Source organism: Acomys minous, assembly GCF_964271855.1.
Source record: "Acomys minous genome assembly, chromosome: 1".
Lineage (NCBI taxonomy): Eukaryota > Metazoa > Chordata > Mammalia > Rodentia > Muridae > Acomys > Acomys minous.
This window is the reverse complement of record NC_140483.1, coordinates 173,057,061-173,072,317: the sequence shown is the minus strand read 5'-3', so window position 1 is coordinate 173,072,317 and position 15,257 is coordinate 173,057,061. Positions and strand designations below refer to the sequence as shown.

Genomic DNA, 15,257 nt, shown 5'->3' with positions numbered 1-15,257 from the left:
CTTGGAAAGCCAAGTCACACAAGTTTTCTGTTCTGCCTCTAACGGCATCTTCAGGTGAGAGGTCTGAACAAGGTAAAAGTACTGAGACGGGAACAGATACACCAGGCTTGCTCACAGCCCAGTCGCTCTACATTTTTCCTCTGGGTAAAAGAATTTGCTTATTGGTCGGATCACCAGTTAACTGCACATTGTTGATAATGGTTTTCAGGACCACTGTTTCATAGAGGAACATTATCTTCTCCGCCCCCAAACTCCTGACTCTTAGAAATTAAGCTTCTGCTTTTCACAGTGAGGGGTGGGGAGTCTGTGATTGGAAAGTGAGTGAAGTTGTAAGCCTGGGTGGTGGGGGGCTTCCACCCCCAGCCCATTACTAGCTGACATATTGAATGTGGTTCTGTCTTTTGTTTTATCTGTTGTGGATTAAAACAGAGGGTAGAGGGTACTGTTGGCCTACTGTAGTACCTGGCCATAGTAAGTAAAGATTGGTCACCCACACAAAGGACACACCTAGATACAAGAGCACGTGGTGACATGCTTAGAGTTGGCACGTGGTATTAATTTCTGTGATTTCCCTTGGAAGTCTAACCAGATTCATCACGTAGCTGGAAGCTGGCAGCAGACCCACTTTGTCTGTCATTGCAGTTAATTTGTGTGGCGACATGATATAGCATATAGAGTCGGTTACATTAAGGGATTTCGGTCTGGTGGCCTCTCACGTTCTAGTCAGCTTTCATGTTTCCCTGCCGGTGCACTGCAGCGCATTCCTAAAATGCTCAGTGTAGATATTTTTGTAGTTTTCAAACTGCCTTCCTTCTCAGCCTGCCCACATTTAGGGCATTCCTCAGCCTCACTGAGGAGGAGCATAGGAGCCTGGATGTCCCTACTGTGCTTTAAAAAAACAAAACTTTTCAAACATTGTTTCTTTTTCTGTGTGGGTGGAGTTCAGAGGACATATTGTGGGCACTGGTTCTCTCCTTCCACCATGTGGGTTATTGGAATCAAACTCAGGCATCAGGGTTAGTGGCAAGCATGCCTTCAGCCGCTGAGCCTTCTCGCTAGCCTTGCTGCGTGATTTTTTTTTTTTTAATTCCAACGGAAGGAGGAAACTTGAAATCTTCCTCTTTCATGAGATCGTGAATAATGACAGCGAGTAGTCACATGACGTTGTGCTGTGGTCAGAGAAGAGTGTGGCTTTTCTTCTGAGGTTTGTGGAGGATGTGGAACATAAACCCCTTTGTCGCATTACCAACTTAAGTTCTCCACAGAGTGACTTTACTGGTTTTCCAATGGTGGTTGTCTGGGTCACCTCAAAAACCATCATTCATTGAGCAAGCAGATGTTGTCATAACATAAGCTGTCAGAAAACTGTTTCTTAAAGTTCAATAGAGTGTATAAAAAGCAGCATCCAGTGTGGACCTAAGGCTTTGGGCATAGGCCTGGCCGACCTCTTCTCATCAGACATCTCTGATAGGAGCATGGATTAAGGGTGGGAGGGCGGAGGGGAGGGTGGTTCTAAATAAGTAGTTGGAAAGGTCAGAGCTGTTGGTATCTGTGGGTTTCCTAGTAACATAGCAGCAGCTGACAGAAGTCAATCTCAAATATTTAAACACTTGGAAGTGCAGGAAGCCAGCCCCTTTCAGGCGGGTAAGTGGCACGTGTAACCTCCTGTAGGTGAGGCTCTACCAACCGAAACACTGGCACGTGTCACTAGTGACGTCTGAGGCTCGAACCCAGAGCATGAGACTCTGAGTACGAAGACTTTAAGGATCTAGTCAGTTTCCTTTGCCGCCCCTCCGCACTGTTGTCACAGCCTGACACGTGTAAATTAGCAGTCTGTCTTGGAATGGCTTCTTCGCATGTCACTTGGAAAAGAAAAAAAGCAGAAAAACCTTCACACAGGGAACACGTGGCATGGCTACCTTTGTCACATAGCCGCTGCGCCATGTGGTTCACCCTGCTTAGTATGTACCCAGGCTGAGCTGTGGAGGGCGGGGCGCAAGCAGGGGAAGAGCATCCTTGACATTCTCCAGGAGCGTGGAAGTGCTGGGGGCTTTAGGTGCCTTTCCCGTATTTCAGAACCGTTTCATGGCATAATTTCCCCCCAAAAGAACATAACCTGGGAGAACTGATAGGTTGTAAACAGAATGATCTGGGAGAGAGGTTTCTGCTTCCTGCGTTTGGAACGGGTGGGAGGCCATCTGCTTCTCCATATGGAAGTGCTATCCTCCCCTGTGCGGGCGCCAGCATAGTTAGAAGCCAAAACAACAGGAGGAGACAGCCTGGTTCCTCCTCCTTTACCTCTGAGGGAATTAATGAAGCTCATTCTTAATTTAGAGTTCAGATTTCCTCTTGCAGCTAAGATCACAAAATTCAGAATGACCACCTGAAAAATGTGCCTGTCAACCCCCCTCCCCCATTAAGAAAGGGTGTAGAATGAGTAAGCTCATTTTTCTGAACAACTGTTTTCATTGTGTTTTATGTAGTGGGTTAATAAATGGTCCTCCTAAAACTCAGTATCAGTTAGTTTTCCCCTTTATTAGAATTTTTTTTTGAAATTATTTTTGGGCCAGAGTTGCACCTCAGAGAGTTTGCCTCATGTAGATGAGCTCTAGCCTTCATCCCGGGCGCCACAAAGACCAGTGAGCTTTGTGTTCTTGTTTTAAGACTTTATTGACTACTCTGTGGATGATGAATGCTTGGTGAAATTACTGAAAGGATGCTGCCTCAAGAACTTACAGCGGCCCTTGCAAGCTGAGCTGTGTTTCAACCACGTTGTGGAAAGGTAAGGTCAGCCTGAGTGCAAGTCATGGCTTCAGGGGAATCTCTGGGACAAAGTGATGCACCGAGTCTCTATTCTCATGAACAAGCTGTGATTGGCTTGAAATATGGCTTTACCTATTTCCACAAATGTAAGCATATGGCCAGGCTGTTTACAGTCAACTGCTGAGCCCTCAGACTCACTTGGTCTCTCTGTCTCTGTCTCTGTCTCTCAGTCTCTCTCTTTCTCTGTGTGTGTGTGTGTGTGTGTGTGTGTGTGTGTGTGTGTGTTGCATTCTGCATGTATTCGAGCTCCCTGGATGACAGAGACAATATAACCTTGCCGTTGAGTTCCGTCATGGTAATTTGGCAGGGAAGAAGGACTGCACTTGTTTTTTGTCGAAGGACATTTCTTCTGTGTACCGTGATTTTTTTTTTTTAAGCAATGACAATGCTGTGATACTTTTCAGAGAGAGCAAGGGTGAATGCCTGTTTGACTGGTAGCCACTGAGTTCCTGCTACAGACTGAAGCCACTCACAATGTGGGCCCAATAGCAGTGGTCTCCCTGCTTTTCATAAAGACGCTGGAAGCTGCACCTAATGTCAGAGCTCCTGATTTTTAAACATTGCTTAATGTTTTTGAAAACACTGCAAGCTAAAAAGATGGCGGCCATACAGAGTGCCACTTGACATCCTGTTGTTCATGCCATGTGCCTTTCCATGCACAGCCACCTGGACCCCTTCCTCATGACAGTTTTTATGAAAGTATAAGACACAATATCTAGTTCCCAAATAAGGTAATATACAGTATTTGGTGAACATACGAAAGAAGTGAATGTGCACGTCTAGTTTATTGGTGTTTTCATAAAGCTCAAGGGCCGTGACAGTGGTACACATGTGCTGCTTACTTTGTTTTGTTGTGACTCCTTGTGACTGTGAAGTCACCTTCAGTGGGGCTGAGGAAGACTTCTCCTACACCACTTACCTTGGCCCCAGCCAAAGCTGTTCTCATGTTAATACCATTCATTGTTCAACACAGTTTACGTTTGAAATGCAAGTTTCTGTGAGGACTGGACTGTTTGTTGTTAATTGCCAAGGAGACATGTTTTGTTTTTCTTTATGTCAAAAGTATGGGCAGAAGGAGGCCAGTGGCTGTCCTTTTCCATGAGTTTCTTCTAATCTGCCCTTTCTCCAAAGGACAGATCCTATGTTCCAAGCTTACAGGCTCTCGGCTCCAACCACCTGCTTTTATGGGTCTAGGGCCTCATCTCCTGTGTGGCTTTTGAGACACCAAGTCTCAGGCCTCAGCAGACACCAGGGCTCAACACAGCTAGTCCTGCTGTCCTGCTTAGTATTCTCTTTGGCATCTGAGAGTAGCTTGGCTTATAGTCTGGTAAACCGAGCTGTAGATTATTATCGTTATATTTATTTTAAACTTTATTATAAAAAAGTTGCAAATAAAAATAAAACACTGAAATTAACATGGCAGAAATGCCATACAAGTCAGTGACTAGTCAGGGTAGCCATTCAGGATGGAAACTGGGACCTCACGCTGTATTTGATACTTTTGATGATGAATATATTTTTATGCATTTATCCACACCAAAAGTGAAAAATTCTTTATGGTTAAAACTACAGAAACAATTCACTCTAGATTTAAAGGACTGTTTGTTACTCAGGTTTTTTTCCTGAGCTTCTAGTTTTCATAATGACACTGAAACCGGACTGTCAGCCACCTAGTCACTGACATTTTGAAGAGTTCTAAGACTTAAAGTGTGAAGGAAATTGATGCTTAGTTAAGGACAAAACCAGTGTTCTTCCTCCACATAAAATCACACACTCATGAAGATGGCCTTGTTTACGTCTTGTTGAAGGTCTGTGTGCGTTGATCTGCCTGGGAGGTAGTAGCATCCCTGTGCTGACCTTACCCCACGGAACAAAAGATCAGTGTGTGAAAGCATCCTTTGCCCTATAGATTGTTAGGTACCATATCTGTGTGGCAGCAGCTGTCCTCTGGCGATGGTCCCAGTGTTGTCTGGGAAATGAAGAATGATATGTGTTTCAGATGATTCTTTTTGTGTCCTGTTAAGACTTACTTGACTTTCCTTTGCTCTTTTAGTGAAAAGCTACTGAAGTATGACCACTATCTGGTGCCATTCACTCTGTTTGAGTTGGCATTTTTGTACAAAAGCCAAGGGGAAATTGACAAGGCCATAAAGGCCCTAGAAACTGCCAGGTGAGTACTGAAGGTAACTTGTCTTGGTGACGTGGAGTGGAAGACATCAGTGGCGTCGTACTCCTTAAAGCAAGAGAGCTAAGGCAGGGTCAGCAGAACCCCTTCGCTAACTTGGGCTTGTTTTTGACCGTGGGCTTTTGCTGGAGTGGTACTGTTTCCAGCCCCTTAGTCCATTGCTCTATGGATTACCTGGAGATGTGATTGTGTGCGCCTAGCTGACCAATCAGCTTCAGCTTCTTCTCCTTGGTATCCGGAGTTAGCAAACGTTCTGCAAATGGCCAAGCAGAAGGTATTTTGGCTCTAGAATATAAGGTGTCCACTGACAGCACTTAACATTTTGTAAGCAGCTGTGGTGTAGACGATAAGTGAAAAAATGGGTGTTCACAGCTGGTCTTTATCTGACCAACCAGTATTCCTATATAAGACCCTCTGACCATGTGAAGCTCTTCCCCTGCATCTATGAAGACCCTTGATCATGTGACACCCTTCCCCTGCATCCATGAAGACCCTCTGATCATGTGATGCCCTTCCCCTGCATCCATGAAGACCCTCTGATCATGTGACGCCCTTCCCCTGCATCCATGAAGACCCTCTGATCATGTGATGCCCTTCCCCTGCATCCATGAAGACCCTCTGATCATGTGACACCCTTCCCCTGCATCCATGATGACCCTCTGATCATGTGATACCCTTCCCCTGCATCCATGAAGACCCTCTGATCATGTGACGCCCTTCCCCTGCATCCATGAAGACCCTCTGATCATGTGATGCCCTTCCCCTGCATCCATGAAGACCCTCTGATCATGTGACGCCCTTCCCCTGCATCCATGAAGACCCTCTGATCATGTGATGCCCTTCCCCTGCATCCCTGTCTTCTATGGCAGCTCTAGCTGCCATTTCTGCTGGAGAGTGACTCAGACTTGTGATCATAGCCCACTCTCAGCAAGGCAGAACCCTGTGGTCTGTGTGTCTGGAACACTTGGACAGAAAGAATGCCATAAAAGCTCTAGTTCAGTTGAGTGTAGTAGCTCCCACAAGTATAGTATAATCCCTTCTGTACTCGCAGGCAGCAGGAGCATTGCCCCAAGTGTGAGGCCAGCCTGGGCTACAGAGTGAGACCTTGTGTCAACAAACAAACAAACAAACAAACAAAACAAAAACCAAAACAAAGAAAAATCTATGTCATAGTTTAGTAGTCACTGGTTTATTTCTTCAGACTCACTGAGTGCCTGTCATATACCAGATAGAGTGAAGGCCGCTGCCGTGTGCGCAGCCTGGAGTGCTCTGCAGGGTTAGCTGGAGGCAGAAAGCAGTTTTTCTGCTGAAGTGTGCATCCCTGATCTGGCGTGCCTGGATGTTAATTGAGTTATGTCTTTGGAGGAGGAGGAGGAGGTGAAAGTGTAGCTGACACTGCATAAGTGAGGTAGTTTTGGAGAGGTGGGTCACCATGTCACCCCATGCACAAGATGTGGCCGTGGAGCCTCTGGGTTGTGCGGTGCTTTTCACTACGAGTAAGACAGTCAGAGCAACTGTCTTTGGGATAGAAAGAGATGCACCTCTCTTAGGGCCGCAGTGCTTGGAGGTGGCAGCTAGGTACCCACATGGAGAGGCCGAGCTGGCCGTGAGATGTGCTAAAGTCAGGGCCACATGGCCATGAGCCAAAGTCTCCAGCACAGATAGAGTGATTCATAGTCAAAGCCATCATCCTTGAGGTCATTAGAGGAAGCTACAGAGTCAGTGACGGAGATCTCAGACAGCACCTGGGACATTCAAGCCTTAAGATTTAGCTGTAAAATCTGGAAGATTAAGATTTTAATCAGACTAAGTGGAGTTAAAAGGATGGGAAATTGTTGTTTAATTTTCTACATATATCAAGGTTTAATTAAGGTTGTTTCAAAACAAGTGCAACACATGGCTCAGAGAGTCAAGAGCTTGCCCACCAACCTGAAGACCTGAGTTCAATTCCCGGAGCCCACTTAAAGGTAGATGGAAAAAACCATCTGCGGTGCTCTGTGGCATGTGCACCCCACCAGTACGCCATTTACACGTCCAGTGGTAACAGTGATAAAGCCATCATGGAGTCTCTGAATTCATCCCACTAGTTACCAGCTAAGAAGCACTCAAATAGGAAAAGCAAAAAACTCTGGAAGTAGTGAGAATGGTTGCCCATGAGGGCAGCTGCCAGAAAGTTAGGCAACAAGACCAGAGGCGGAGAGGTCATGCGTTCCTTGGCGGGGTGATGGGCAGAGAAACAGACTCAGCTACTGTAGGTAAGATGCTAGGGGTTTGCTTTAATTGGAGTGCTGGAAGGAGGAAGAAGCCTTAGGGGCATGGTACTCCAAGTATTTCTTAACAGAGAAATGGGCAATGCAGCCAGAAGCCACTTTTGAAGCTAAGTTGTTGAGGCCCGAGGACAACTGACGTTTCAGCCGTGACGTCTGTGCACGTTCAGACAAAGCTGTGAGGGCGCTGGGCTGTCAACGCTGCTGCTGCAGACACTCACTGTTGGAACAGAGTCAGCGCTGCTCAGGGCAGATGGAACAGCAGGTGACAGAAAGACAGCTCTCTACCACCAAAAAGCAGGCAGAGCCACCGCTAACGTAGCCAGGACTGGTAGGGCAAACATAAACATGCTTTTCTGAGATTTCAGAACCATCTCTGTCTGCAGCTCCCCTTGGTAGGATGGGCTTTTCAAAGTGGCCAGACATTGAGGAAATACTCAGTTATTCTTTGGTAAATCTAAGTAACAGGTTCATTTTAATTTGTGAATGTCAGACTATATCAAAAAATTTTTAAAAAAGATAGAAACACTACTTACTTCAGAGGAGGCATTAGCTGCCTGTCTGCTAAGGCAGAGTATGAAACCAGGAGACCTAAATCGAAGCTGCCCCATCCACTCTGCCACTCCTAACAAGGTCAACATGAAGGATTTAAGTCTGTGCCTTAGTTAGGGTTTCTATTGCTGTGAAGAGACACCATGACCATGGTGACTTTATTTATTTATTTATTTATTTTTAAGACAGGGTCTCTCTGTGTAGCCTTGCCTGTCCTGGACTCACTTTGTAGATCAGACTGGCCTCGAACTCACAGCAGTCCGCTTGCCTTTGTCTCCCAAGTGCTGGGATTAAGGGCATGCGCCACCGGCGACTTTTATAAAGGAAAACATTGAATTGGGGCTGGCTTACTGTTACGGGTTTAGTCCATCATCATGATGGCTGAGACATGGCAGGATGCAGGCACACATCATGATGGCTGAGACATGGTGGGATGCAGGCACACATCATGATGGCTGAGGCATGGCGGGATGCAGGCACACATCATGATGGCTGAGGCATGGTGGGATGCAGGCACACATCATGATGGCTGAGGCATGGCGGGATGCAGGCACACATCATGATGGCTGAGACATGGCGGGATGCAGGCACACATCATGATGGCTGAGACATGGCGGGATGCAGGCACACATCATGATGGCTGAGACATGGCGGGATGCAGGCACACATCATGATGGCTGAGGCATGGCGGGATGCAGGCACACATCATGATGGCTGAGACATGGCGGGATGCAGGCACACATCATGATGGCTGAGGCATGGCGGGATGCAGGCACACATGGTGCTGGACAAGGAGCTTGAGAGTTCTACATCTCCATCAGAGGCCCTGGACCTGGCTTGAGGATTTTGACACCTCAAAGCCTGCCCCCAGTGACACACTTCCTCCCACAGGCCACACCTTCTAATAGTGCCACTCTCTATGGGCCTCTGGGGCCATTTTCAATCAAACCACCACAGTCAGCCCCCCCCCCCCCGCTTTTCTTTTCACTGGTTCTGGGGATTGATCCCCGAGTCTCTGTGTTCCAGGCAGGCTCTCTTCCACTGTGTCCCACCCCCCTTCTGCTGTGGCCCCTCCTGACACTGGTCTAATGGAGCCATTAGTGACAAAGCCACCAATACCTTGCATGAGAACTGGAAGAAATGGTTTTGGGGTGACAGGGTAACCCTGCTGTCTTTGTTAGGGTAATTTCAGGTGGGTGTCAAGTTGTTTTTCTTCTGTTGAATAATGGATTGTTCGTCATCACTATGTTATATGAACCTGCCGGAACATCTTCCTCCTTAAATACGAAAGTTGAGCTCTTCAGCAATACTTAACAAAGTGTGCCATGCCCTCATGACCTTGCTGTAGCTGTGGCTTGGCAATTTGAATGCTACTCATAGTATGACCTTTTAAGTCACCACCAGAGAAGCTTCTCAAAAGCAAGAGTGCAGACTCACTGTTCACCTTGCCCCCCAGAAAGAATCTGCTTTTCACTCAGCTTCGTTAATACACATTAAAGTTAGAAAGTAAACAGGCGATCAGAGGGAGGTGGCGAGGGAGAGGCAGGCCCCTGCTGAACAGAGAGGTGGATGCTGACAACGCAATTTTATCGTTCATTGTCTTCAGAAACAACTACAAAGATTACTCCTTGGAGTCCAGACTACACTTCAGAATTCAAGCAGCTCTTCACCTCTGGAAGAAACCGTCCTCAGACTGATCCGGAACACACAGGATGGTGTCCTCCCCAGTCAACACTGATTCTTGCTGTGGACATCAGGCCTGTGGCAAGGTGGAGCCGCGGCCCTTCAAATAAGAAACAGAAAACCTATTGTCAGGCCTTTCCTGTCACCGGAGTGGCTTACTGTTGGTCTATATATTTTCCCCTATGGAATGACATTCAATACTGTATAGAAATTCTTGTACTGTGTCTTTAAAAAGAATTTCACATTAGATTTCAATTGAGAGGTGAAATCTTTTAAAAGACCAGCAAGTACAATAAAGTCTAGTTAGATTATTTATTTTTTTAATGTGATAATTAGTAATGTTCAAGTAGCAAATGGCTTTATCAGCTGAGCCATTTCTAGATTGGCTTGTCCTTTAGACTTCAGATATATTTTATTGCTTAGTATTTAAATCTCACAGCTAAAATAACAGTGGGTTCCAGAAGATTCTGGATGAGTGAAGCAGAGGGCCTGAGGTGGGTAAGTGTTCCTAGGCTGACGGGACCTGTATCTCTACAAGATGGTGCAGTTGTAAGATCTCGGGTTTCCACTCTTCTCGTTGGTTGAAGGTGGTGGCATTTTCCAGAAGCTATCCTGTATTTGAATGTGTGCATATCTGACCCAGTAATAGCATTCAGTCATTTCTCATGTGTGTAAGGGAAGAAAGGGCTGTGTTTTAGAACTCCCTAACCTTAGTGCTGAATCCTGAAGTACAGGCTTTGACAACCTTTTTTATAGGAAGGAAAGCCACTGCTTTAAATGACATGTAAAATACTGGTCATCTGTACACTTATGATGCCGCTGACCCAGCACTGATGGTTCCTTTTAAGGATCTGGGCTGCACTTTGGTTCTCTAAGTAGAAAACAGAGTCAGAGCATCAGCAGATGACCTTCCTGCAGTCTTCACGCCTGAGGACCACTGTATCTTCCTCATTTGTGAAACAGAGAAAGAACAGGTGGCTTTAAAGTTCTCTTTGAGTTTTATAACCCTGACTCTGTGGATTAGGCATTTTCAACAATGTCTAGCATTTAATCTAAACTCTTTCCATTTAGAATGGTTCATAGTGTTTTTTCCCTCTCCACCCAATCACCTGCCTGTTGTAGGTGTTACAGCTGGGGGCCAGAGTCCATCCAGTGATGAAAAACAGTCCGTGAGTCCATGAATTGGGGCTTTTGGCCCATTTCTACTGATTGAAAGGCCAGTAACTTGTCTAGATGGTAGATAGCTCCACCTCTCCAAGACAGAGCCCCAAGTTTGTAGGTAGGAGTCCCTCTCTGTTGGTTAATAGTTAACAGGAAGCCAGTAACTTACACTTTCTAGGACTTGGATTTTCCAATGGGAATGACAGGTAGCACCCAGTGCTCTGAGGCCTCAGTTAGTTTGTACATTCTGTAGCTTTCTGTACACTGGGGAGGCTGTGCACCCATGGGTGAATCTGATAGGTGTGGCTTTGTGCGTGGCTTACAGAACCAGCATGAGAGGATCAGCTGAGTCCTTGGTCTCCACTGTACAGCAAAATGAGTATGAGCATTCAGAAACCTTTCAGCTTATGCATTTAGAGTGACAATGGCCCATACTGTGGAGTTGCTCCTGCTGTCCCCTATGCTCAGCTGACACTGGTGTTGTGTTATGGTACCATTTCTTTAGGACCATCCCTTCAGATAACAGGGGGGCAGATGTCATTATATCACATTCATGTGAATTGCACAACTAGCTACAGATAGAAGGGGGAAATTGTCACAATACTATAGAAATATGTTTGATAATTATATATGTGTATGTATGTGTGCATAGGTACATGTGTGTATATATATTATATATATCTTTGAAGAAAAGTTTATAAATTCTTTAAGAGAGAGCTAATAATATTTTTAAAGCATGATATATTCATACAATTAAATGATATAGCCGAGCTTGGTGGTACACGCCTTTAATCTCAGTACTTGGGAGGCAAAGGCAGGTAGATCCCTGAGTTTAAGGCCAGCCCGGTCTGCATAATGAGTTCCACCAGCTAGAGCTACACAGTGAAATCGTGTCTCTAAACCCAAAACTAATCAAACAAAAAGAATATATATTCATACTTTGTGAGAAGCTGTCAGAGCTCATGGGCTGTAACAGTAAATTCCCATTCTGGTATAAAATGAAAAAAAAAAAAGCTAAAAAATGACTATTTTAGGAGGTGGAGATATGGCTCAGTAGTGAAGAACACTTCTTGCTTTTCCAGTGGACCAGCGTTTGCTTCCCAGCACTCACGTCAGGTGGTCATCAGCTGTCTGTAACACCAGAACATCTGACACCCACTTCTGGCCTCTGTAGGCACCCCAACACACATGCCATGTAGTCACAAAGAAACACACACATACATATACGTAGATAATACCAAACAAATTCCCCTGTGCTATTAGACTTTGTTTTGTAGCCTTCTTTTGTTTTAATTGCTCATACTCTTCCTGTCAGTTAGGGCTGTGTGTCCAGTGGCTTTATTAATACTGCAGTTTACTGTCATGTTCAAGATACTGTGCTGGCACCGGTTTCTTAGGATGTGCTAAGAATCATCTTTTAAAGTCTGTTCTGTGATTTAGGATGGTTTGTGAAGAGTGCCCAAGAGGCAACGTTTTATGTCATCACTTCTCTGAGAAGCATGGGGAGTGGGCTGGCTTTCCAGCATTTCTGATGACAGTTTAGATAGCCACTGGCAAAGTTGCCTCTGTTTTCTTTTTAAATTGTGAGGCAGTGTTCTGATTGGCACTTTGTAAATAATCAAGGTTGCATTTCAGAGCCTTGGTGGGAAGGAAAGCCTCCACATAGGAGACGCTCCCAACTTACAGAGTGGGCAGTTCAGTGGCTGTCCACCTGTTCTAAGGACAGGAGGACACAAGGAGGGAGGAGCTACAGGGAGATAGAGTCCAGAACCCTAGATGTGAGGGACAGTCTGCACTCAGTAGAGCGATCCAGCAGGCAGCCAGCTCTGTAGAGAAGGGCGAGTTTAGCAGTTGTGGGTGGCTGTCATTCCTGCCAGGGCTGAGTACCTGGGTTAGGTGAATTGGAAGTCAGGTCATTCTACAGCTCTTTGATCAGGCTGTAAGTTCTGAGGTGTGGAAGGGTGAAAAGGAAGTCCCCCCTCTTCAAATACAAATACGTGTTCTTTTGTCAGCAATTCTACTGTGATGGGCACCAGCAGCACCTGCTGTCAAGGCTGTCCTGTTCTGTCTCATCTGTCCTGTGACGTCTGTTGTGACTATACCTTAGTAGAGCCCTACTCCCTGGACAGTAAAAATAATCTAAAAAGTCTTTATGACCAAGTGGAAAAATTAATTCTAGAATTATTCTAATTAATTCTCTAGACATTTGGTTTTTTTCTATTGCCTTTTTACTGCCTTGTTGTAGTTTCTGTGTTCCTGAGTTTCCAATTCTAGTGCATGTAGTTGAATTATTTAATGAAATTAGTTAATGAATTGATGGAAATCCTAAGCATTTGTGATTCATTGGGTTTCCTTCTCATCCTTTAAGCATATTGCTTCTTCTGTCCCTCTCTGTTGTGCAGTAGCCACTTGACACCTACAGCTACTACACTCCTGAGATGGTCATGGCTGGTGGACCTCCCTTCTTGCCTGTAGCAGTTCACAAAGCCTTGCTGGGTTCTTGTCACCTGGCATTCTGATATTTACCTGCTGTCTGCTGTGACTACCCGTTCCTCATCTGTTACATCAACTTGTTGCAAACATCTCTCAGTAGTTTCCGTGGTCTGTCCTGTGTATTTGGCAGATGTTACAGCTTCGTGGCTTGTGTGAACATTGGTCTTACCCACCTCAGGCCCTGTGAACTCCCTGTGTGCCCATCTAAAAGTCTTTATGTTTAAGATGACTAGGTTAGTCTTATTTTATAAACCATCTTTGTATGTCACAATTGTTAGGGCTGTAAAAACATTCATAGATTACATGAGTAAAATAATTTGTGAAACGTTCATGAAACTTTATAATACTTTTGCATTATCAACATGCTAACATTGACCCTCCTAACTAGCCCAATATACTGTTTAAAGATTATTAGGCACAATTTATCCACGAAGGCAGTAATGTGGATAGTGATTTAACTAAACTTAAATATCTTATGCCTTCTAATTGCCTATTATGAACATTTTGAGAGCGTGAGCCTATGTGACATACAAAAATGTGAATGTTAATATCTTTAAGCACCTTGGATTAGCTACAGTGATAGATCTAATGTATCAGTAGACTGGTCTATAGATAAGCAATATAAGATAACCCACATTGGATAACCCTTCATGACCTTTTAGGAGTGAAAGGGTTTCTCCAAATTGCTCTCTTTCCCACAGCCCAATTATTTACGTATTTTTCTTTATGTATTAAATTGCTAGAACCGTGTCTCATTTTGGTTTATTGTATTTGGTGTTAGCTTTTGTTATTTTAGAATGTTGATCTTGAAATGTAATATAAAGGGCACATCAGACTTTATCATTAAGGAACACAGACCTCGTGTTGAATGGTTCTATCTGATCTGGGCAGACTTCATATATGGGGCCAATTTAAGACCATCTCAGTCCGTTTATAAAACTTCATTACTGCAGAAAGACATGACAGAAGAACTATTCTATGTATTGAGATGGCTGAGCAGGTTCTCAGCCCGAACCACACAAAAAGATATGTAGACTTAGCATCAGAGGAAGCCTCAGCCCCATTTCCTCCTGATCGCAGGGTACAGTGACTTGTGCTTAGCACAGTGATACTGCAACAGGGCTTTGTGTGAGAAGATCAAAATGGCTGCCTCACTGTATTAAATAGTAAAGAATGTCTGCTCATGCCTACAGGGTGAATTTCATCTTGTTTCCTTGTTTGTGGTGCTAGAAATGGAACCCCAAAGGCTAATGTATGCTTAGTAAATGCTCTTCAACCAAGCTACACCCTCAGCTCCAGGCTGAATGTTAAATAGGAAAAGTTATGGTAACAACAAACTTAATGACAACAAACACACAGTGCACCTTGTATGCTAATCCAGTCATTCTTAGACGTGTATAATTTAAAGGATGAATTCAGGGACATGTGCATATTACATTGGGAACACTTGTTTTATTGCACCTTAACTTTTTTCTTTTTCTTTTGTTTAACTTTGAATTAAAATTCTTGGTAGTTTGGGTACCAAAAGAAAAGAAAAAGAAATTGTTTTCAGTGGCTCAGAACTGATAATAAGGGTGTCTGAATAACTGAACACATTAAAGAATATGAATTACCTTTATTTTAGGAGTTGCCTTATTTTGAATGTAAAGTATACTCAGCTTGAAGTTGTGGTCCATTCTGCTTGAGAGATTATACAGACATCTTACTCCAGTCTTATCTTTAAAGGAGCAGAATGCCCAGGTCACAATTTTGGAGACAGTAAACAAGTATAAATGATTTTCACAAATTCCCTTTTTTTCTTCAAGTGCTTCCTCCTCCTGCCCCCTGCCCAGTAGACAGCTCTCCTCTTGTCCACTCCTGTACGAGGACTTAAACCAAGGGTACAGGCACACATACTGAGTAAGCACCGGACCACTGAGAACCCAGAACAAGTAATTTTTCTAAAGGAGGTAATTTACGCGAAGAGAGAGATTATGGTAAGCATCTTAAATCTCAAGCTTTTGGTTAATGACATAAGAAAATAACTGTTGGGTCCAGATTGCCCATGGTTAATAGAGAATGACTGTGTGTCTCTGTACAGGAAAGCACTTCCC

General features: G+C 44.5%; 1 protein-coding gene across 7 annotated transcripts in view; it reads left to right on the top strand.

The window, feature by feature from the left end:
• TTC39B (tetratricopeptide repeat domain 39B) overlaps window positions 1–14,782 on the top strand; it is a 101,459-nt gene extending 86,677 nt beyond the window's left edge. For all 7 annotated transcript variants that reach the window (XM_084777714.1, XM_084777713.1, XM_084777718.1 and 4 more), the window contains 3 exons: window positions 2,665–2,782; window positions 4,877–4,993; window positions 9,434–14,782. In XM_084777714.1, coding sequence (XP_084633840.1) covers window positions 2,665–2,782; window positions 4,877–4,993; window positions 9,434–9,524 — 326 coding nt within the window. In that variant the 3' untranslated portion in view covers window positions 9,525–14,782. The remainder of the gene's footprint in view (window positions 1–2,664; window positions 2,783–4,876; window positions 4,994–9,433) is intronic.
• The last annotated feature ends 475 nt before the right edge of the window (window positions 14,783–15,257 follow it).